Genomic DNA, 22,211 nt, shown 5'->3' with positions numbered 1-22,211 from the left:
TTTGTTACTGATAAAAGAAAAAAAAGGAGGAGGGGAATACAATGAGATCACAAAAAACCTCAGTAAGAAAAAAATCTATTAAACAGAACTTCTACAAAAATGTGAAGTAAAATAGTTATAAACTAATCTTTAGAAATAATTTCTAAACTGCAAGAAACCATACTGGAGGATTCCATAGAAGATCAAATGAAAATAAGTTAGGAGGTAGAAATAAACATAAGCCAACCCTACCATGCATACTATCAATATTGCAGTACATACTGAACAAAATCAGCTGCCATCTCTCTTATCTTGGAACACAGAGTCTTAATATCAAACAAAAAGTATACGAAACTAGTAGACACTGGACTCTTAAATTAAACCTTGCATGAAACTCAAAGGAATCTTAGACCAGCCATTCATACTTATGTTCTTCAGTTTTCCAAATGCAAAATGTCTGTCTCTCAAACACCTCTAAAACATTTGCATAGCTAAGCACTATGTTCACCTCCTTTAAAGAAACTGGCAACAGAGCAGCACAAGACCCACCTCAGTCTCCCTTACAAGCCAATCAGGCAACAACAGAACACAATGTAAGTTAAGAATACCTACCTTAGAAATAGTTAGTAATGGATTTTTAGAGAAAGATGACAAGAAAAGTGACATGCATAGACACATTCCTTCCCTCCCAGTTTCTGCCAAACAAAAAATTTAAGGGCTTCCCATGCAACTGTGTTTAATAGCCCCTGATTAACTTGCATTTGCACAATCTCTTTTGAACACACTTTTATCTCCAGTGATGAGACCTGTTTCAGCTATTTTTTTTTTTGACCAAAAACTGTATTTGGTGCCCTACAGTCCTTGTGTTAAAAAAAAAAAAAAAAAAGTAAAAAAATGTAAAAGTATCCCTGTTCTCTGCCAGTGTAGTATTCGTGGGACCTCTGTGTATCTCTTCTCAGTTTTCTCTTTCCCAAGCTGAACTAGTGCACATCTCTCCTCATACAGAAGTGACTATAATTTTCACTATTTATTTCATCTTTTTGTGGACCCTTCCTAACTCTACCATACCTTTTCTTGTCTGACATAAACAGAATCACAGATAATATTCAGCTCTCAGTGCACCATGGCTTTATGTACTACCGTAGTGATTTTTCCCAGTTTGTTCCCCACTGCTAATGATGACTACCTTTCCATTTTCTTATTTTGGCTAACACTGGAAACTGAACTAGCGTTTTGCGAAGCAGCAACAATAATCCCAAGATCTCTTTCTTAATGGGTATGGTTATTAATGATTAATTTGAAGAAGTGCATCTTATTTAGAAAAATGCAATCCAGGATTTAAGTTTTCAGTGATTTCAGTTCACTATGAACAAGTTATTCCAGTCCACACTGGAGTAAATGTGTGAATTTTAAATGCAAATATATCTTACTTCAGTTTCCAAACCAGTCAATCTATTAAGCTTATGCCTGTTAGATTTAAGTTGTTCCTACTATAAAATTCTTAACTCCCATGTACATATTCACATAGTCTGTTAAAAGATGTATCTTTAAGCCCCCAAAACCATCTGATATCGTGGCCACACAGCTGTCAACTGCAACTTTTTTTTTTAACTTTTCAAAGCAGATTAAAAATGCTACACTGAGGGCAAAGACATGATGGCATTCCACTGGATACAAATAAATCAACCACATGGAAATATACTGACAGTAAAGAAGGACTCCAGGCACCAGACCAGAAAATGATATGACAAGGATCTGAGTGTCATCTACTAAAACTAAAACCTGGTATCTGTGACAATGGGGAACCACTATTTTGAAGAGAGGAAGAATCTGAAGTATAGTGAACTTTCCTGTTTGCAGCCCCCAAACAAACAAAACCCAGAAACCTAGCTTTATGGAGAATTTATAACTTATTATTCTTATGCAGAACAGAACAAAACCTACCTGCTTTGCAGCCCACAGTTAATTTCTAAAAGAGGTTAAAAAGCAGGATTCACTTAGGTCAACTCCATTAGAAAATGAGGTACAAAGTTACATTGCTAATGGATGAGAGAAACAAAGGTACATCTGTGTCACACCTATAAGGGAAACTGTAGTAGAGAAAACTGACAATATTTACCAATAGCATGATATCTAACAAAGTAAAAGAAAGACTGGGAAAAAAAACTTTCAGGAAGTTTCAGAAGAGAAATCCATAGAAAGAAAAGAAAAAACAAACTACTTCCAGTTTTAGAGGACAAGTTCTTTTATTTTTTGTATCTAGTGGACTACTAACAACATTGATACAAATAGCAAGGAGAACAGCTGGAAGGTGGGATTACAGGCTCCAAGTTCTGCTGGACTGATAGCTCTGACCTCAATTGCTCAAATACATAGATTCTGCTGCAGCTGAAAAAGACAGAGCAGACACTAGAGCATGAAAGATCCATTAGATCTCCCAGAGATAATCTAAAGTTCCTGGTCAGACCGCATACTGAGGATGATTCAAATGCCTGTCGTCTGAGCTTTTCAATATCTGGGTTTAGAGCTTCCTCTGGGATTTTAAAGCAAGCTTATTAAGCACAACGGTTTGAATGAAATAAAAAATCCAGTGGTACAAGAATCTGAGAACAAAACAGCAAACTAGAACAGCATATACTATACAGCAGCCTCTCCAAGGATAACGTAAGTTTAAGAAATTCTCTGATCTTCTCTGATGCCATCCTAAAAGTCAGATTGTTCCAGTCTAAATCCTGAAATAATCAACACCTGCTTTCCTAAAGCTCCCCAGTGGTCTTACATGGTATTCAAGCGCCTCTGTACTTTGGATTATTATTTTGCTTTCAGTAACTAAGTCAGTGTCATGGTTTAACCCCAGCCAGCAACTAAGCACCACGCAGCCGCTCACTCACTCCCCCCCACCCAGTGGGATGGGGGAGAAAATTGTGAAAAGAAGCAAAACCTGTGGGTTGAGATAAGAATGGTTTAATAGAACAGAAAAGAAGAAACTAATAATAACGATAACAGTAATAAAATGACAACAGCAATAATAAAAGGATTGGAATGTACAAATGATGCCCAGTGCAATTGCTCACCACCTGCAGATCGACACCCAGTTAGTCCCTGAGCGGCGATTCCCCGCCCCCACTCCCCCCAGTTCCTATACTAGATGTGACGTCCCATGGTATGGAATACCCTGTTGGCCAGTTTGGGTCAGGTGCCCTGGCTGTGTCCTGTGCCAACTTCTTGTGCCCCTCCAGCTTTCTCGCTGGCTGGGCATGAGCAGCTGAAAAATCCTTGACTTTAGACTAAACACTACTTAGCAACAACTGAAAACATCAGTGTTATCAACATTCTTCGCATACTGAACTCAAAACATAGCACTGTACCAGCTACTAGGAAGACAGTTAACTCTATCGCAGCTGAAACTAGGACAATCAGAAACATAGGTATTATTAAACAATTGATAAACCAACTGTTTCACTACAGAAAAAAAAAAAAAAAAAAAACAACAGCAATCTTTGTAAAACAACAAAACTTTGTCTCAGTTTCCACTCTGAGAGCTCATTTGGTTTCAGAGTTCTAAGACACTGGTTCTCCTCCATCACTGGTATCTTACCTTAATTATCTAGAATTGTACCCTAGAAAACTCACTGTACCTAGCTTTAGTCCTTGTGTATGATAGATGACTCTCTTCTACAGCAGGAAGTCCCTCCACAGGTGACCCCCTGCTTGGCTTGCTCCACTGTTTCACAGGGCTTCCACGTGGGAGTGATGTACTTCAAATTAAGACTCTTCCTCTCTTGCGCTGTTCGCACACTGCCAGCAACTCTTGGAATCAGCATTGAAAACAGAAGCAATGGACACCAACGCAAGAGTACTGGGCATTTAAGTAATATGTGCATCAACCATACCACAATAATACCAATTTTGGCTTGGGAAGCAGCCCAAATACAACACTGCCTTATCAAAGGAAGCAAATCTAGACTACCAGTTGGTTCCTAGACATAAACTTTACCGAAATGAACAGGGCTTTCACTTAATTTTTCTAGAGCCTGAAGAGTACATCTATGCTTACTCATTCTCACTTAGCTGGTGCTTTATAATTATTTTTTAATAATGTTTTATAGTGATATGTCCATTGTTCTTCCCAACAGCTGCCAAGAGATTTAATTTTTTGTAATGATGGAAGAGTTCAGGAATTTGCCATCATACCTTGAACTTGACAAATTCTTTTTCTAAGACTGCGATAATGATTTCGTTAAGTACTCCACTAAAGAGCTTGAAATTGAACAAGAGAAAGCATATGTTCAGTTGCAATTGGAGCAGCAGATGACACCACTGTCAACAGCGTAATCTTCACAAAGGCAAGAGAGGCATCTGAAGTGTCCAGAATTTCACAGTTCAACAGTTTTGTAAGAGGGGCAAATCTGAAGCCTCGGATCTTGATTAAGTCATAGCAAGTTGGCACATGGGGAAATTTCAAAGACTCCCCAGCCACTATCTAGCTTAGCGATAAGATGTTAAGCAGGCATTACTAGGTTTCTGTCTCAGTGCTGTATGCAAAGAAAAGAAAGGGCTTGGTTTGTCCCTTACACTATCACGGCACCTGGGATACAGATGCAATACCAGTGGATGCACCCAAACATAAAAAGGCAATCCACGCGTGTGGGATGCACATGAACCCACAGCAGAGTTCATACAAAGTGTAGCTTGAAAGGAACATTCCAGCAACTCAGTGAGTGATTTCACTCTAATTAGAGAATGGTTATTTACGACATATTTGCACTATGAATACCACCCTCCATGGAGATTTAATTCAGAACAATATCTCAATCTCATTTGGCAAGCTGAGTTTATTTAGGTTCTACAGAGCAAAGAGAAAGGGAGAAAAGAAGAAGAAAAAAAAGACAAACCCAATTATTTTCCAAATTAATAGCTTCAGAAATCTCTTATCCCCACCACAAGTAATATAAATAATGAACTGCTTTTTGGACCACTCGCCCCCACCAACCCCACTTGTCAGAATTCAGAAACAGTCTAACTACTGGATGCCACATTTATTCACTAGACCTACAGTCTAGTCTAAGAATTACATAATTATAGCATACTTTAAAAGCTGTATTTAATATGTTCTTGTGTTCCTTCTAGTCTTATGTGTTTTATGCTTTACTTTCCTCCTCTTGAGGACAGGCTCAATACAGAAATCATTGATATATGAACAGATATTTTTTTGAAATAGTATCTGAGTTTTCATCATTTAGCCTCACAAGGCCAGTTCATGAAACAAGAGAAACCTGTATATTTTCATAGTAATGACATATCACAAATCCATTTTCTATAAATATTCTGTTTATAGAAAGGCCCAAGCACGGAGAAAGCTGATGCAATAGCCCATGTTACTGACAGGTTAATCTCTCTGAAAGCAAAACTCACTTAAATGTAATGTACTCTTTAGTAATAACCCAAAAAGCATAAATGGAGGTTAAAAAACCTAAGAGCTTCTGACAGAACAAAGTTTTGTGATGGACAGCTAGTCTAAATATTACTGGAATGAAAAAATACCAGTGTTTGCATCCAGCTTGTAAATGAAATTTCTGCTTATTTCTCTCCTACTAAAGAAATACTATTGCACAGTCCTTGAGAAATGACATAAGGAAAAGCATTGGTCTAAAAACCGGTAAGATATCTCTATGACCTGTCTGGTTAGGACAGGTTTGAAATACGTCAAATCCTCCTCGTGTTCTAGAAAGCACTATACTCAAAAGAGATTCCTTCAAGTTTTTATCTAATTGTGACTATGCACACAATGAATCTTTAATTAACTACCAAACATTCTATTTTATACCATATTGTTTGCATATGATGTGCATTCACTAAACCATTCCCATTACATTCTAACTGCTCTTTCAGGGTTACCCAAGACTTTATGCTATTCAACAGCCCTAAATATCACAGAATCAAGCAGGAGTTTTAGGTATCATTTCTAAACAACTAATAGCTCAGCTACGATTAAGACAGTCATTGTTTATAAATTCAAGCAAAATTTCTCACACAGACATGTTGTATGAACAAGCACTGATTTTTTTCTTTGAATTAAACATTTAGGATGCAATTCTAGTGAAGTAGTAACTTTTATTTGCCGGTAAGCAATGATTCTGTTTCTATTTTGTAAACTACAACTTCCATGTTGGTAATAAGTAATATTCTTGCTAGACCTCAGCAATTTTTTTTTTTTTGAGAATTTCAACTGCGATCATATGCAAACATCTACTGTACTCAACTTAAAAAGGTAAAAACAGTAGGCACAAATTATTTGAATGTCTGTGTAAAAACGAATGAAAAAAGCAAACCCCACTATCTGTCCTCAGAGTTCCCATTAAAGAGAAATATGTGCTGCAATATCATGTGTAAAATCATCCATGAACTGATGTTTCAGTCCTGACTAGTAAATGGGGAATTAAAATGTTAAATTAGGATCATGACTTGACTTCCTCCCTTCCCAGCCTTACCTTAATTGGGGTGATTTTTTGCTCCCATATTGTTTCTGCCACTTTCTGATGCCTGAACTGGCTTTTCTGGAGGCAGTACTTGTGTGTGACTGAGAAGAGGTGCTGCTTCTGGTGAGATAAATTGCCTAGGTCTTTCTTTTCTTGTGTCTCTATCTTTTCTGCTCTGAGTTCCTCTTCTCCTCATGCCCAGCTCCTTATCAATCCCCACACCAATGCTGCTATACCCAGTTTTCCCTCCCTTTCACCAAATATATCAACTACTGTTAGAAGCTGAGAGAAGTTTTACTGCTACACGAGAAATGCTTCCAGCATTTTTACAATAAGGCTATTGCAAATGCCTCATGGCATAAAGGCAATTATTTTAAATTATCAAAGAGCTGGATTGCCAAAAATTTTCTGCCTACTTAAAATTAACTCTTTAATTAAAGAAAAAAGAAAAGTCCAATCACATAAAACACTGCCTTGCTATAAAGAAATTAGTAATACAGGTTTTTATATACAGAAAATAGTAGCTGCATTGTGGGGAAGTCATTCAAGTAGAAGTATATATAACCCATACAGTTAAGATGTAGTCATTCACTGAGCTACTCTCAGGCTTTTGAGCATACAATTTTCTTTCAAAATCTCTTCTGACCAATTGGTAGAAATACCTTTTTCTTTACACAAGAATTTATTTTAAGCAGATGTATCCAAAGGAGCAGATATTAAATATGGAAAGAAGTCAGTTTTGTCATTGTAACAAATTACAAACATAGTATTCACAATAAATGTATACAAAACAACCTTTTCTAACCACTGGAATGCACAAGTGATACAACTGGAAATGTACCATTTTGTTTCCTCTTTATCTGTGCAACAGACCAACTTCACTCACTGGCTTCTCATTCTTAAAGATATGCAGGTTTCCCAACCTTTGCTAAGGTAAACTTAGTTCCTGAAGAAAAAAGACATGTCTTAGGTTTCTCAGGAAAGCTCTGATTAACAACCCGTATACTAACTTTAAACCTTTAAAAATCAGAAAGATGGTCACTTAAACTTGAGATTGCTAACTTCAGGCAGAAAAAAAGTTTCAGAAAAAAATATGGTATAAAGACATCTATGGTAAGATAGATTTATCCTAGCTAGAGCATACAACAAAGATTTTACTTATGAAGCCTACACCATGCACATGTATGACCTTATTGTATTAAGCTTTCTCACAACAAATGCAAATTTCACAGAATCACAGAATTTATGCAATGCATTTTTTCTACAACTTTAAGCTTAACTGCATTTTAATAACCTGGTCATTAATTACTTCCTAAAGTATTTTAGAGATTCTCTGTCCACCAATGAGATGCACAAAGAATTGAAATCTTGTAACAAAACCTGTATTAGATACAGATTTGGAATCCTTACCCTGTGAATGGTACATTCAATTTTGAGAACTCTGTTACAAGAACATCACACATCAGAAGCAATTCAGAAACAAAAGTGAAAAAAATAGTTACAGGGTTGGTACAAAGCTTGAAAGGCTTTTACTACTTCTTAGACAAAGAAAAATGGAAAAAAAAGAACTAAATCTACTAAAACCAGAGCAGTATAACCTGACAGGTCAGAAAAGAATTTAGGCTATCAGGAGGAAAAATGCAAGCAAGAGTATCAAGCAAGATTTTTTTTTTCCACCCAAGAGAAACATATTTGGGTGTTGAAATGACTCTTAAAGGATGGAACTGAACACAAGTGCCTCTGAATTAGTCAAGGTACTTCTGGACGCAGCGCTGAAGACAAGTCATAGATGCTAATCTTTAACTGTTGACAACAAAAGCGTACAACTTGTTCTGCCTCTCTTATCATCATTTATAATACAACAGCTTTTAATTTCCACAGAACCAAAACTTCTAAACAGGATGACTTGATAACTGAAGTAAAGCAGGAGCATGGATTCATCCTAAGCCAGGTGCCAGGTATCAAACAGCAGTAGCTTAGATATAAAGGATAGAAGTTATTAAAGCCTGGGACTGGGAGAAGGAGGGGAAGAAGCCCTAGTAAGGAAGTAATTTCTCTCATTTCAAAGAAAGTATAGTAAAATATTTAAATATGGAGAAGCTAAAGCTACCTTGCAGGAAATATACTGGGTTCCAGGAATCCTTCCTGTTGTTGAAGTCACAGCTGTCTGATTCTGTCTTGTTTAACTGAAAAGATGTGTTAGCTAATACCCATTAAAGACACTAGCTAGAAACGTTTTGTTGGCCAATCTAATTCTACACAGAAACCATGGTGTCATACATCAACACCTAGATTTTTATAGCTGCCTTGTTATTTGGTCCTTCTGTTTTTTCTCCCCTTTCCTTCTACTTTCTCTTTCCTCAATAGCCATGAAGGCACAACAGCATTCATGTGTAATGCTGACTGAAGGCTAAAAGTGATTAGGATCACTCTTCCCCTCATTTCTACCTGTTAAAGAAACGTATTTTCCTGTTTTCCTACAAAATTCATGAACTTCAAATACATAGAAGTAACAGTATAAAAAGTTTTTTGGTCTGGAGTTACAGCTGTCTAACTGACCTGTTTGTTGGAATTCCTGATTTGAATAAGGCAGGAGGAGATGTGAAATCAGCTTTGGTCGACTGCACTGCCAACTCTTTCTCCAAATTTCCAGTTCTGCCCTGCTGTACCTTCAAAATAACGTTTCATTATTAGTTTAACCTGAGAAGTGTAGTAGCCCCAACACTCAACACAGCACACAGCCAACACAAAAAGAAAGTAAATCCAACTTTAATCAGATTTTTTAAAAACCGTCAACTTTGCACAGCTAGTAAAATTCCATATTTTATAAGGATATATTACTTAACTACTGTGTTTAATATATAAGAAGCAATTATTACAGAAGATTAGACAGTTTTAATATTTATTTTCCAAGCATTTGATTTGGACATGAACAAACCAAATTGGTTTTCTTGTAGAATTTCCTGTACGAACAAAATAACATCTTAGTTTTTAAAAGCAGCAAACTTCTTAAAAAAAAAATAATCTTCATAATAATCTTAATGACAGATTTATCTAACAAGTCTGCTACCCAACAACAAACCATGAGACAAGAAACTGAGTGGATTTTCTGTCTGCTTTACTGACCATGAGATCTAGCAACCACTTAATTTCCAAGTCATACCAGGAAGTCACCTCATACTCTGGGTTATGCAAATTTTAAAAGATTTTTTCATTAGTTCAGACTGAATACTTCAAAAACATACTGCTGTTTCTGAAGTACTGCAAAATTCCAGAGACACGTTATTAAAGCTATGCAAGACCTTTGGTGCAAGAACTTCAAGTACTGCTTGACTTCAGTGGCACATTATACATGAAAGAAAAACTTACATGGACTAGCATTAAAGATAAACTTGTACTGATTCAGTTTTTAAAGACGCTGCCACTGTACCAACCACATAGCTACATCACTCTACATAGTTAGTTCACTCATGGTGTAACATCATATAGGCTGTGATCTCACAGTTTCTTGTGGGCAAGTGAACTACTAAGCTTTTGCAGAATCTTACTTCTAAACAGAGGCACCTCTTTCCCAAACACACAAAAATGCACATAAATACTTAAGATTCACTAAAAATTGAATTAAACTTTAGTATCCAGAAATATGAAAATCCCAAACCAAACCCAAAACTGACTAGGTTTGGTTTAAGTATTTATCTGAAAAATCTGTAAAACTTCTATTAATTAATAACTGGGAAATGTAGGAGACGAAGTCTTGCCATTCACAGAAGATTACTCCAAACATACCATGTAAATTACATGAGACTCAGTATTTCAGAAGAGTGGGGAAAAAGATAATGAAATTACTTAATAATTATAGGGACTCCTTGTAAAACACGTAACAAACTCTTACTTCAGACTCTTACAATGCAATTATTATCTGTACTGTTTGATCACAGGACCCCCAGAGAGTCAATATTGAGCTAGCAATAGGGAAGCTTTGGTTTGGAATACTTATCCTTCCTCCCTCAGGACAACAGTTCAGGGAAGTTTGAGAGTGTAATCAGCTGCAAATCGTAACTCCCATTGCCCATCATTCCATAACACTATTATAATGATAACTGAGGAAGGTAAAAAGCCCTGAAGAGCTTCTGATCTGTTCTTGCTAAGATAAAGTCAAAATTACTGGATACCCTCAAGTAGCATGAGGGGAAACAAAAACACCTGTCTGCAATTGACACTTCTGTCAACTATACAGAAGATGGCAACAAACAGTTCCAAGTCAGTTTAATGACAGTTCAAGAACAAAAATGACTGCATATTGAAAATAAGCAAAACAAATACCTTTCTATTTTAATTTCAATTTTAGTATCAAACAAAAGATAAATGAGAAAACAAGAAGTTGAAAAAAAAAATGTTCAATCCTTAAGATAAATCTTGTCATATAGATTTTTCTGCTCTCTAAAAATCAGCATTTCTGAAGGGAAAAATATTATATATAACTCGATTTATTGCCATCTAATCCCAAGAGAACAGAAAAATATGGAAGATTGATTTTCACATCCGAGTTGCCAAGGATAAGTGTTACAAAACACAGTAAGAGCTACAAGGCCACAGGAAAAATAAACATGCCATAATCTACAAAAGCATCCCCGGCACATCTGCACAAATTCTTTAATCTGCACAAACAAATGCACTACAACTAAAAATAAACTGTCACATAAAAGAAAAATTAGTTTCACTGGGAAATTTTTTAGTTCACCAGGCCACTAACTCACGTGCTTGCAAAAGGTTGACGAACAAAGCAACGCTTTTTAATCAGCATTTGGTGACATACGCAGAAAGTCGCTGATGTATGATGAGAGTTTGAAATAATGGCTACATCCGTTTCAGTTGTTGTTCTATCACTCTGTGGTGGCATGGGAAGCAATACTCAACAAAAATGAGAGCAACCAACAAAAGTTTACTAAAATTCACCTTAAAAAGATGGTATCTGCCATCGAGAATCTCTGCACTTGGTCTTACTTCCATAGCATTGTCTTCAGCCTAAGTTAAATAACACATTGCCCATTAAGACACCATACAACTCTTAAGTGATGGGCCACAATCTGAATAATGGTACAGATGCAATCTAGCTGTAGCTAGTCTGTCACACTGTCCACACAAATTGCCAGTGAAGCAACACAGGAGCACTCTAGACTTGGGGTGGGAAGTCAGGTGCAAACTCACTGAACAAACGCACTGAACTGAGCAGAACAAGCTTATGACACACAAGCAGCTTTTCAGGGAAAAAAAGCATGTAGAACACCACAAAAGTTGTACTAATTACCGTAATTTTATTCGTGGCTGAGGTAACTGGTAAAATTTCAAGACCCATTCGTATTCTCTTTTGTTTTTCACAGTAAGCTTTCCAGGTATCTTCATTGAACCCATAGTTGAAATAATCAGAGAGATCAGCCCCTTTAAATAGAAAAGCGTAGGTTTTTAGGATATTACAAAGTTCTTCTTTTCTTCACTGAACATACATACAACTCTATTTATAACATCAAAACAGCTTAGGTATTGATCTAAAAACATACTACTGAAATGTACAATTCAGTCTTACATCAGTAAACACAGAGTATTCACGGCTAAGACTATAAAACCAGAAAAATTTAATCAGAAAGAGTATCTTGCCTAGCATCCTGTCTCAGGGATCGAGAGCAGGTACTTACAGAATATCACAGGATATTATAATCCCCTTATCATTACAACAGGACAAATATAAGATCTACAGGTTTACTCTATGTTCAGTGAAGAACCATTCCCTTTTGCTTGTTCTGTATTTTGACTCCTCATTTCGTTTTGACTCCTAGTTTCATTTGATGCCACGAAGTATTTTTATTGTAAGAGAGAGACCAGACATAACACATATGCACAGAATATATTTCAAATAGCTAACAGTTCAAACACCAGAATAGTATTAAAGGCTTTTTTCCATTTTGTAGACGCTATTTGCATTGCCAAAGCAATACACAAACACTAGGAAAAACTATACACAGCAGCAAGTTGTACTGCCACTAAAAAACCCAACCAACACTGGTATTAGACAAGTCTGGCCAAATCACTCGAGCCAATCAGACAATACAAACAGGAGACTTATGGAAAGCCCATGCAGTACCAGCTTCTTCTTCAAAGCTTATGGACGTCTATGCATGAACACAAACAAGCACAAGCAGTTACGTTACACCTTTCTTCATGTTCAAACCTGCTAGAAATATTTTCCTTTCTGCTTTATCTTCTGTCCTATGGCACACACCCATGGCAGTAATCTCCATAGAAATACAGTTTTCCAAGGAGAGTTCAGGATATACATGTATTAAAAAAAATAAAGGGCATGTCCTACAGTCTCTTTTTACCGACATATGTGCAGGATGTATACTAAGAAACATGGCACACCAACACACTCTGTGGCACACCACAAAGGCAACAAGTAACTTAGCTGCTTTTGTCAAGTTATATTGTACAGTATCTTCTACCTATAGGGTAAGTAACATCTACATGCAGTAAATGGGAATTATTATTAAAATAACCTACTGAATACCTACATATCAGCTAATGTAAACCAGTGCATTACCTGGCTTTCTCCAAGGTTTATCTTCAAAAGAATCTAAATCTACTTCCAGAAGTGGCACACCATTAATACTCCCTGGTGCATCTAGATCCACCCCTTTAACTTTTGCACCTGTGAAGAAAAGTTAGAAAGTTAGAGCCTTCTGTCTCTACCAAAGAGAGTATTAACAGTTGTAACATACTTAAAATAGAAATAAAAAGTCAGATTTAAATTTATCAAGAAGTTTTGGAAGTGAAAATTATTTCCTTCATCCAAAACAATCAACAGGTTTTTTTGCATTTTTACTAATATTACTATGTAAATTTTCTTACCAGAAGATCCATAAGCTCGTCCTCCTGTCTTAATATTGAGATTCACAGGTGCTGCTCCATAACTTAAAGAAATTAACAAAAAGCTAATTAGACAGAGAGAACTCTTAAAACAGAAGAAAACACAAAACACGAGTTAGCTAGATCCAGAAACAAACTGGACCCAGGCTCAATCGCCATCCTGAATCTCTAGCTTTCCAAGTTGGTAACACTGTAAAAGTAAAGAGATCAGCCTAGGAGGAAGAGAGTGTACCTTTCTATGCTCAGTAGCAACTTCTCCAACTAATAAACAGTTGTGAAGCAAGTCCCAGTCACTCTTCCTGAGTTGAAAGGATAAAGACCTTGATAGAAACAAGAATGGACAGAACCAGAAGAAGAGAGAAAGGAAAAATGCAGTTCATTTAAGGATACAGATGACACTCTGGGATTAGAGTAAAAACAAAATAAAAAAAAAGAAAGGGTTTAGACAGATGCTTTTCTCTTTTCATAATTATTCCCTTTAATCTGTACAGAAGTGGAAAATACAAGCATTTCTTTACAATGATTGAAAGGCTGCCTGTTTCAATGTACTTCTAGCTATCACCTATCCTTGTGACCAACAGAAAAGTATGTAACATTTCACTTTCCAAAACACTTGAGAGCTTTCTTCATAAAAATGCTCTCAGAAATCTAGATACTGAACTGATTTAACTACCTTAGGAATTACAGGATTGTTCATTTGGAACATTAAGAGGTAGCTTTCGCTACCATTTGCATGCAATGTATCTTACCCTCACAGGTGGTATCAACCCATAAACATAATGAGACTAGCATATAATTAGAAGGCAGTGTATAGTTTACAGTACCACTTCCATTAGTTTTCATTCAAATGCTACAACAGTACAAAACTGACACAAAACATTTAACCTTCTGATCTGCCATCCTCTGTTTGGGCCTGACCGTCAAACACATGTTACTTTTTTTTAAACAGCAGTTGACTACTGTATAAAAAATAATTTAATCCTATAAAATTAACTTGTTATACTGAAGTTAAAACGAACAGCAATGCTGACTTTGGTTTAGGTTACTGCCCTTCCATGAACTTTCTGTCCAATTTGCCCAGAAAAAAGGTTTTTCAGAAAACAACCATTTCTACATAAAACTTTCTAATTGGAGTTAGGATCATCTGCTTATTGTTTTCTGTATTCATGGAAAGAGCACCAGCAAATCCACTGAGAATATAAATCTAGTTTTGCTTTAGTCTCACAAAATTTGAGGTCGCTTCCTACACCACAAGCATACTGCAAGTTATTGGAAGCTGACAAATAAAGAACTGAAAGAATTGCTATTTTTTATATTACATTGATTTGCACAGCTATTTTAGGATTTGAAATACTGGAAGTTTAAAAATATTATGTTTCAAAAATGAGTAAATTGCCTGCATTCTGAAGTTAAGAACACAATTAATATACGTGAGTCAGACCTACCTGCAGACCTGTCATAATTCTATTAAGAAATGACGCCCTAGTAACTCTGGTTTTAATAAGCGTAAAAACATTAGGATTGCCAAGACAAACTAGCAGACCACTTCCCTCAAAAAACTTCCATGTAATAAAAAATAATATTTCATGATTTGGGGTAAAATTAATACTGTTCAAAAGTGTTCAGTGAAAAACAAGCCCTTTATCAAGAGAAGAAGGAATATGAGACAATAACAGCAGCAAAAAATTTCTTGAATGGTACAAATGCCTAAAACGTGATCTTGAGAAATTATGTCCAGAGATTGGGAGCTCAATCCTGAAGTACATTAAAATCCTATTTGAGAACATCAATAGGAATTGAAAGTATAGAGGTCTAATTAGAACTGTATCCACTACAAACAGAACCAAGGACAAATGTTTCTAATATTCTCTGTGCTTATCTCTCTATTATTTGCCAGAAAAGTGTCACCATCACAATAATGACCCTAAAAATGCTATGTAACATAGCCATTCCATAATAAAACTCAACACTTGACTTTACAAACTTAATACAATTACTTCTCAAAATCTGAAACCAAAATTTAACTCCTACAACAGCTCTTCCTTTAAGACATCTCATTGGTTTAATTTCACTTTTTTTGTTTTCAAGTCATTGCATCATTGAAAACATTGTTGAAAAGCTGAAAAAAACCTAAATTGAGACTAATTATGCATATAATTTGACACTGACAAGTATTAAAGAGCCTGAACTAATACTTAAATGTGATCTTCAAAGTCCCCCCAGTTAATGTTTGCAAATAACTTACCCATACTGTGGAGCTCCTGTTTTAATATCCCCTATGGTGACTTGAACATCATCTTCATCATCATCACTATCACTATCACTGTCATCCTCAGCCTCTGCCACCTTCTACGAAAGAAAAAGTCATTGCTTAGACAAAAAGCAGTCACTTACCTTTACAGTGGAAAAATAATCCAGACAAAACTATCCACTCTAGAAATCTTTGAAAGAAAATTCTCCTTTTCCTAGAACTCAGAAGCCAGTAGCATTAACAGCAAACTTAGGAGGCTCATCTGCTGAAATGCTACAAGTATCCAAAACATCTGGATCAATATAGGGAAGTATCTTTAATACTAAGCTCTGTTTCTGAAACATGGTATTACCTAAATAAACACAAAATAGTTTCCACTATCTAATATCCTTTTTCCCCTCTATCTAGCTCATACACACCAGTTCTACTCTTATCTTGTCACTCAGGGAAGAACTTAAAAGATATGCAAGACTAGCTTCTTGCCATCCTTCATTACATATCCAGAGTAACTCAAATAAAAGTTTTTCCAATTGTAGATGAACACTGCGCTTCAGAGAAATCTAATCAGTTACTAACATCAGTAAACTATATAAAATACTTGAGATTTTTCAGTGACCAGGCTGAAAAAAACAGATACAAGATTGCACTGCATGCTGTCCTGTTCCATTGCATTCAAGCTTTCTGGTAAGTAAAACAGTCATGCCAGTTCACACCAAGAGTTCATTCAGTCCAGTGTTTTGGGTTTGTTTGGTGTTTTGTTTTGGCTTTCCCCTCCCAGCAACCACAGGGGAGAGAAAAAACAGGGCAAACACATATGATGCTCCTCCCTAACACTTTTTTCAGCTGCTGACTATTATCAGCTCAGGGTATTTCCTAAGCCAGTTATGGTTTGTCTGTTTAGTAACCCCCAATGGATCTTTTTCTCAAGTACTTGCCCAGACTTCCCTTGGACTCATATAAACTCCCAGCAGCGACACTCTCTTTGGCAAGGAGTTCCATAGCACTGTCTACTGCATGAAGATCCAACCTCTTTTATTTGTTTTCATCATGGCTCCTACAATTTTCATATGAGAATTGGGACTGTTAAATGAAAAGGACTGTGAGGAGTGAATCCTTATAGTCTCCATACATGATTTTGTTAGCCTTCATCATATCCTATGTATGCCTGTCTTCCAGGCTAAGAAGTCCTTGCTTACTCAGCCACTCCTTGTATGGAAGCTCCCTTGATTACTCTTGCTGTTCTCTCAACTCTTCTCAGTTGAAGTAAAGCCTTTACAGTGTGAGGAGAACAGAGCAGCACATAGAATTCAGGGTGCAATTGAACCATGAATTTATGGTATAACAATATCTTCCATTTTGTTCTCTATTCATTTTCTGTAGATACCAAGGTTTAACTGCTTTTTAGACTCCAGACAAGCAATTAACCATTAATTTCACGATCTTTCTGTGTTTCTTAGTGCATCCCTCCTAAGTGGCAGTGATCAGCTCAGAGACCACCATTTTATTTGTAAACCTGTTTTTCCTCCCATGAACATCACTCTTCTTTCTCTATACAGAATTTCAATAACCATTTACTAACCAGTCAGTTCTTCACAGATAGTCCTTGCTCTTACTATCTTGAATAACTTTGTAACATCAGAAAACTTGTGATCCCACAACTTACCCCTTTTTCAAGTAACTTATAAACACATTAAACACCACAGGTTATGCACAACGTTCCAGGGAATCCCCACTGGAGGTGACTTCCTTCAACGTGAAAACGGAACCTTTACTTCTACCCTCTGTTTTCTATTTTTACACATCAATTATCCATGTGGTACTCATTCTATAGCTGCTTAGTTTTCTTGAAATCCTTTGGTGAGGAACCTCTTCAACAACTTTGTGGAACCCAAGTGAACTTTATCAACCAGATCACCCTTATTCACATATTTGTTGAATCTTTCAGCAAGAGGCTGAACATACCAAAGCTGATTCTGCCCAGGTAGCCTGCAGTTAGTTATCCAAGCACAGCTGAGCTCCAGCCTTTATCTATTATACCATTTATTAACTTGCCTGGTACATAAATTAGACAAAAATAAGCAGCTGCACAGAAGATAAGATGTTGGAGTGCAGTTCATCCTTGCTATACAATATTAATATAATTTACATAACATTTAAGAGTCTAACGGGGGGGGGGGGGGGGGGGGTTTCTAGATCAGCATAGATATTCTGTAAATAACAGCTGAAGATGGAAGACAGTCTTTGAATGCCCCACTGCTGAAAAGTACAAGTTGACCACTCTCTCACACACCAGGCAACCCACACAGCAGAGAGCCACTACAAATGCATCAAACAGAAAATAAAATTTTGTTTGGAGCATGTACCTTTTCAAGCAAACCCAATTTCACTTATAAACAATGATTTCTTAGTTCCCTCCTCACAGGAATATTCACCTTTTCTTATTCAACCAACTTGAACACCATCCATTTTTCTAGGTTGCTGCTGACCCTTCATGTGCACCTTTCACCATGAAGTCTCAGTTTTATGGAGATGTTCTAATGATATCCTAACAATGGTAGGCTTTATATAGGTGAAAAACACAAAGATCTGCAAGTACAAGGAAACTGCACCAATGAGGATTTTCAGAAATATTTTTAAATCACCAAGTCCAAAAAAGGATACTATTGTCTCCTTTTACCTAACATATTAAATCTATTGCCCACTTACAGTATTAGCATCAGCACAAAAAGCCTTTGGTGCACTTAAAATAAAGAGCTTTTCAGTTTAAACAACTGAAGTAAGTTTAAGTTTTTATAATTTTTTCCCCAACTTTCAGTAAGTTGTAATATCTTTTATAACTAAGGTATCAGACTTACTGAAAAAAAATATACTTTTGAGAGAGGCCAGTCCTTAGAACTTGCACAAGTATCATTATAATGGTTTCTCCATCACTTAAGAGAATTCTTGCAAAATATAAGCTAAAATATCCCAGTGAGGTAAAATTACAATTTTTTCATAGAACAAATTTAAACTGTTCCCATTCACAGTAAACTGAGGCCTTTTATTAACATTGCAACTGCAAATTTCATTTCCTGGTCCTTTCCTTCATCATACTAACACTGAAGTTAAACTGAACATTGAAGACTACTACCAAACAAGTCTGTTTTGTTGCCTCTGAAAGGCACATGTAATTCACCTCTTGGTCTGCATTTTCCCATAGTTCTGCAAATGCTGATTGTTTATCACGTTCAAAAAAGAAAAATGATCAGAGGATTTTACTTTCCTTTCTGTGAGGAAAAATAGAGAGTATCATTTTGAAAAGGGTATCTTTGAGAACAGACAGCTGTCTTGACGCACCGTCTTTCCCCCCCAAAAATGGAAGTACTATTCATTTATTTTCTGTAAGTTAGATTTAAAAGGTGGACTGCAGCTGGAAATCAGAATTCCTAATTTAGTAATCTCTACAAAGTTTCTGCAGATAGTGTCAAACACCTTTCAGGAAAAAAAAAAAAAAAAATCAAAGGCACACACTTCCGCATTAATTCATTTAATTATAAGTCCTAGCCAAATTACGAATACCCCTTAAGTCAAAACAAATTAAAGCAGTATTTCAAAAACATTTAAAACTACCGTTTTCACAACGCCATTTTCTGCCGCGTCCTCTTCGTTTCCAGGTGGGGGCGGAGCACTTGAACAAAAACAAACAGGAAAAGATGAAACTAGGTATTTATGCGGATAGTATTTCACACATATCAGCTAATGAAAAAAGCCTTGCTACATCACTGCAGAGAAGAGCCAAAGCTCCAGCTATCTTCTGCATTAATTAAAAAAAAAAATCAACAGAAAAAATTTCTAGATTAATATAACTTTTTATTAGCAGGATAATATTTAGCTATCATAAATCATACTAACTGGATGTTTGTAGAATACTTGGACATAATAAGGCATTACACCTGGATACTCTTGAAATCAAAGTGAAATCTTCCACAATATATGAAGGGAGAATAACAGCTTCCCGCCCCTGCAGACTGACACTTTTCAAAGACATAATGGAAAAAGCATTTAAATACCCATAGGTAATGTTGCACTGAATCAAAATTCCCATATCTGTATTGTGAAATTTTCTTCCACCATATGGAATAGATACAAGTCAATGATGAATTCAATTATATTTTAACTGTATGCTGAAAACTAAAAATTTTAAAACTACTGGTCTACGTAAAATGACCAGCACTGTCAAATCCATGCAAATGAGCTGTCTCACTGGGCTTACCTACTGCTGTTTCTTAAGCAGCAATATTTTCATTTCCACAGTTCCATTAACTGTTAGGATATTGCATCACAATTAGCAGAGTAAGCAGGGAGCCATTTAGAAACAATATTCTTTCACTGAAAAGATATTTCTGAAATGGAGTGAGCAACTGCCAATTTTTATTGAATAGAATGATTTTGATCCTGTCTTCTGTGGGCAAAACACCCACTCACGAGCGTTGCACCAAAACCCAACACAGACCAAGTACGACCCCAAGGATTCAAGCTTGAGCATTTCACTTCACCACCCAGGAAAATGACAGACTAGCTACAGAATCTGAATAAAACCTCACAATTTTTATATATACAAAGAATGCCAAAACTGAGAGGCCAGAGACCAAAACTTTTAACAGGTAAACTGTCACCACACTTCCAGAGTTCCAAACACAACTCATAAGATGCATAAGCTACCATTTGTTATGCCTTTTAGTCCATAACTATGTATTGAGGCAGACAAATGCCAAGCTAGACACTACTGACCAGAAACTGGAGTAAAACACCCCTGTTTCTAAAGATCATTTCAGTTGCCATGCAAGTAATTTTCTGAAACAACTCTAATACTGACAAAAGGTACCAGGTCAAGAAAAGGAATCAATTGATATGGAATAGCTTCCAAATAAAAAGCAAATAAATAATTAGAACTCTTTGCTCTGGAAAAGAGATGATTCAAGACTAATGTGACAGAGGTCTAGAACACTGTTAAGTGACATGGAAAAGGTGACAGGAAACTACTCTTTCTTATACTACAGGAACTAATGGGAATCAAATAATTGCATCTAGTAGCTGCTTCAAAATGATATTGTATATAGTCAAGTGGTAGAGATCATTACTGCTGTATCACACTGTGCCTGTCAAAAGTTGATGTCAGTTCAAAAAAGCAACTGAGCAAACTTACGGACAAGAAGTCCACCAAGGGTAACTAAATTCAAGAGCTCTCATTGAAAAAAATCTCTGTTGACTGGAAGCATTTATAAAAAGTAAAAACACAGGTTTTCTTGCATTGGCTTCCCCTTTATTTGTTTAATTTGACAATCAACATTTTCCATACTTTATCAATTGTGAGACTTCTTTCATTCAGTATGAGAGACTTATTCCCATTTCCAGTCAGTCCTTGCTACCAACCTCCATCAACTTAGCTAGCTTCTCAAAGGAGCATCTCTGTGCTCTCTCATACGGCCCCTTATTAAATCAAGCTGGCTCCCTCAAACACTTCCAAAGCTTTTTCTAAATTTCTTTCAAATACTCTCTTACTAATAAAAACAACCACCCCAAAACCCAAAGTAGATGTGTTATGCAACCTGCACATCAAGCTAGCTGGTAATCTTCCACTGCTTCCTTGTATTCCTCTTCTTGTAACTACATTGTAAACTCTTTGGGAGACAAGACTGTCTTTTAATTTCTAAATTGTCCAGAACAAATGAAGTCCTGATCCATTACTAAGACTGCAAAGCACATTAATTACAGAAATAAAAGACCTGCTGGTATTTTGTGAGGGGCTACTGCTGTCCATACTGTTAAAACTTAAAATAACTTTCATACGCAAGTGTCCCAATTTCACAGGTAAAACCATTTCACAGAAAAGACAAGTCATTTGAGCAGGTGAAACATACTATCTTAAGGTGATTTTCAAAGACACCCGAGTGTGTTCGGGTGCTATGGACTTTCAAGCAACTGGGAAGAACGTAACGAATATAACTTTTGTGTGGCCACACTGCAGGACTTGCCAGTTCTCAAGATACTCACCTAGCTTTTTCTTCCTCTGGTCTCTCTGCTTCATTTTCATCTATCACAAGAGAAAAGAAACACAGCGGTTAAGAATAAAATCCCCCGAAAACCAACCGTGACAGATATCTCGCCACGCGGATTATTAGGCAACCCTTCAGGTTACTACTGAGACATTTTCATAACGTTTCAATTGCGAAATTAGCCGAGCAGACCCCCGAGCCCTCGGAGTGCTCTGTACTGACAGGTCTACCACAGGGGCAGGGTTTCGTTTACAGGTTTCGTTACGATTTGAACGTAAAGAAAGTCCCTAAAGTTGTAAAGAAAGTTCGAGCGTAAGAGGTTGAGGCTGCTTCAGTACTTCAACGCTGGGAGCCCGGGCAGGGGGGTACGGGGGCGAGGCTCTGCCGCCCCAGGGGTGCGTGTGGGGCAGGAGCGCCATGCGGGCCTCCCGCCTCGGCGGCCCAGCACGCCGCCTCGGCCTGCGCGGCCAGGGCAGAGGGGGCCGGGAGACCTTCGGCGCCTCAGAGAGCGGCCGCCGGGCGCCCGCGGGGGAGGGGGCAGGGAGC

The 22,211-nt window shown here is 36.9% G+C and overlaps 1 protein-coding gene across 1 annotated transcript in view; it reads right to left on the bottom strand.

The window, feature by feature from the left end:
• Window positions 1-22,211, bottom strand: part of FIP1L1 (factor interacting with PAPOLA and CPSF1) — a 45,976-nt gene that overhangs the window by 21,955 nt on the left and 1,810 nt on the right. Inside the window, exons 3-10 of the mRNA XM_010574567.1 lie at window positions 21,664-21,703; window positions 19,240-19,297; window positions 15,625-15,728; window positions 13,362-13,423; window positions 13,054-13,161; window positions 11,767-11,897; window positions 11,415-11,483; window positions 9,018-9,127 (exon numbers count right to left, since the gene is read on the bottom strand). Coding sequence (XP_010572869.1) covers window positions 9,018-9,127; window positions 11,415-11,483; window positions 11,767-11,897; window positions 13,054-13,161; window positions 13,362-13,423; window positions 15,625-15,728; window positions 19,240-19,297; window positions 21,664-21,703 — 682 coding nt within the window. The remainder of the gene's footprint in view (window positions 1-9,017; window positions 9,128-11,414; window positions 11,484-11,766; window positions 11,898-13,053; window positions 13,162-13,361; window positions 13,424-15,624; window positions 15,729-19,239; window positions 19,298-21,663; window positions 21,704-22,211) is intronic.

Source organism: Haliaeetus leucocephalus, unplaced genomic scaffold (genome assembly GCF_000737465.1).
Source record: "Haliaeetus leucocephalus isolate CR32 unplaced genomic scaffold, Haliaeetus_leucocephalus-4.0 Scaffold439, whole genome shotgun sequence".
NCBI classification, from domain to species: Eukaryota; Metazoa; Chordata; class Aves; order Accipitriformes; family Accipitridae; genus Haliaeetus; species Haliaeetus leucocephalus.
This window is presented reverse-complemented; position numbering and strand designations above follow the sequence as displayed.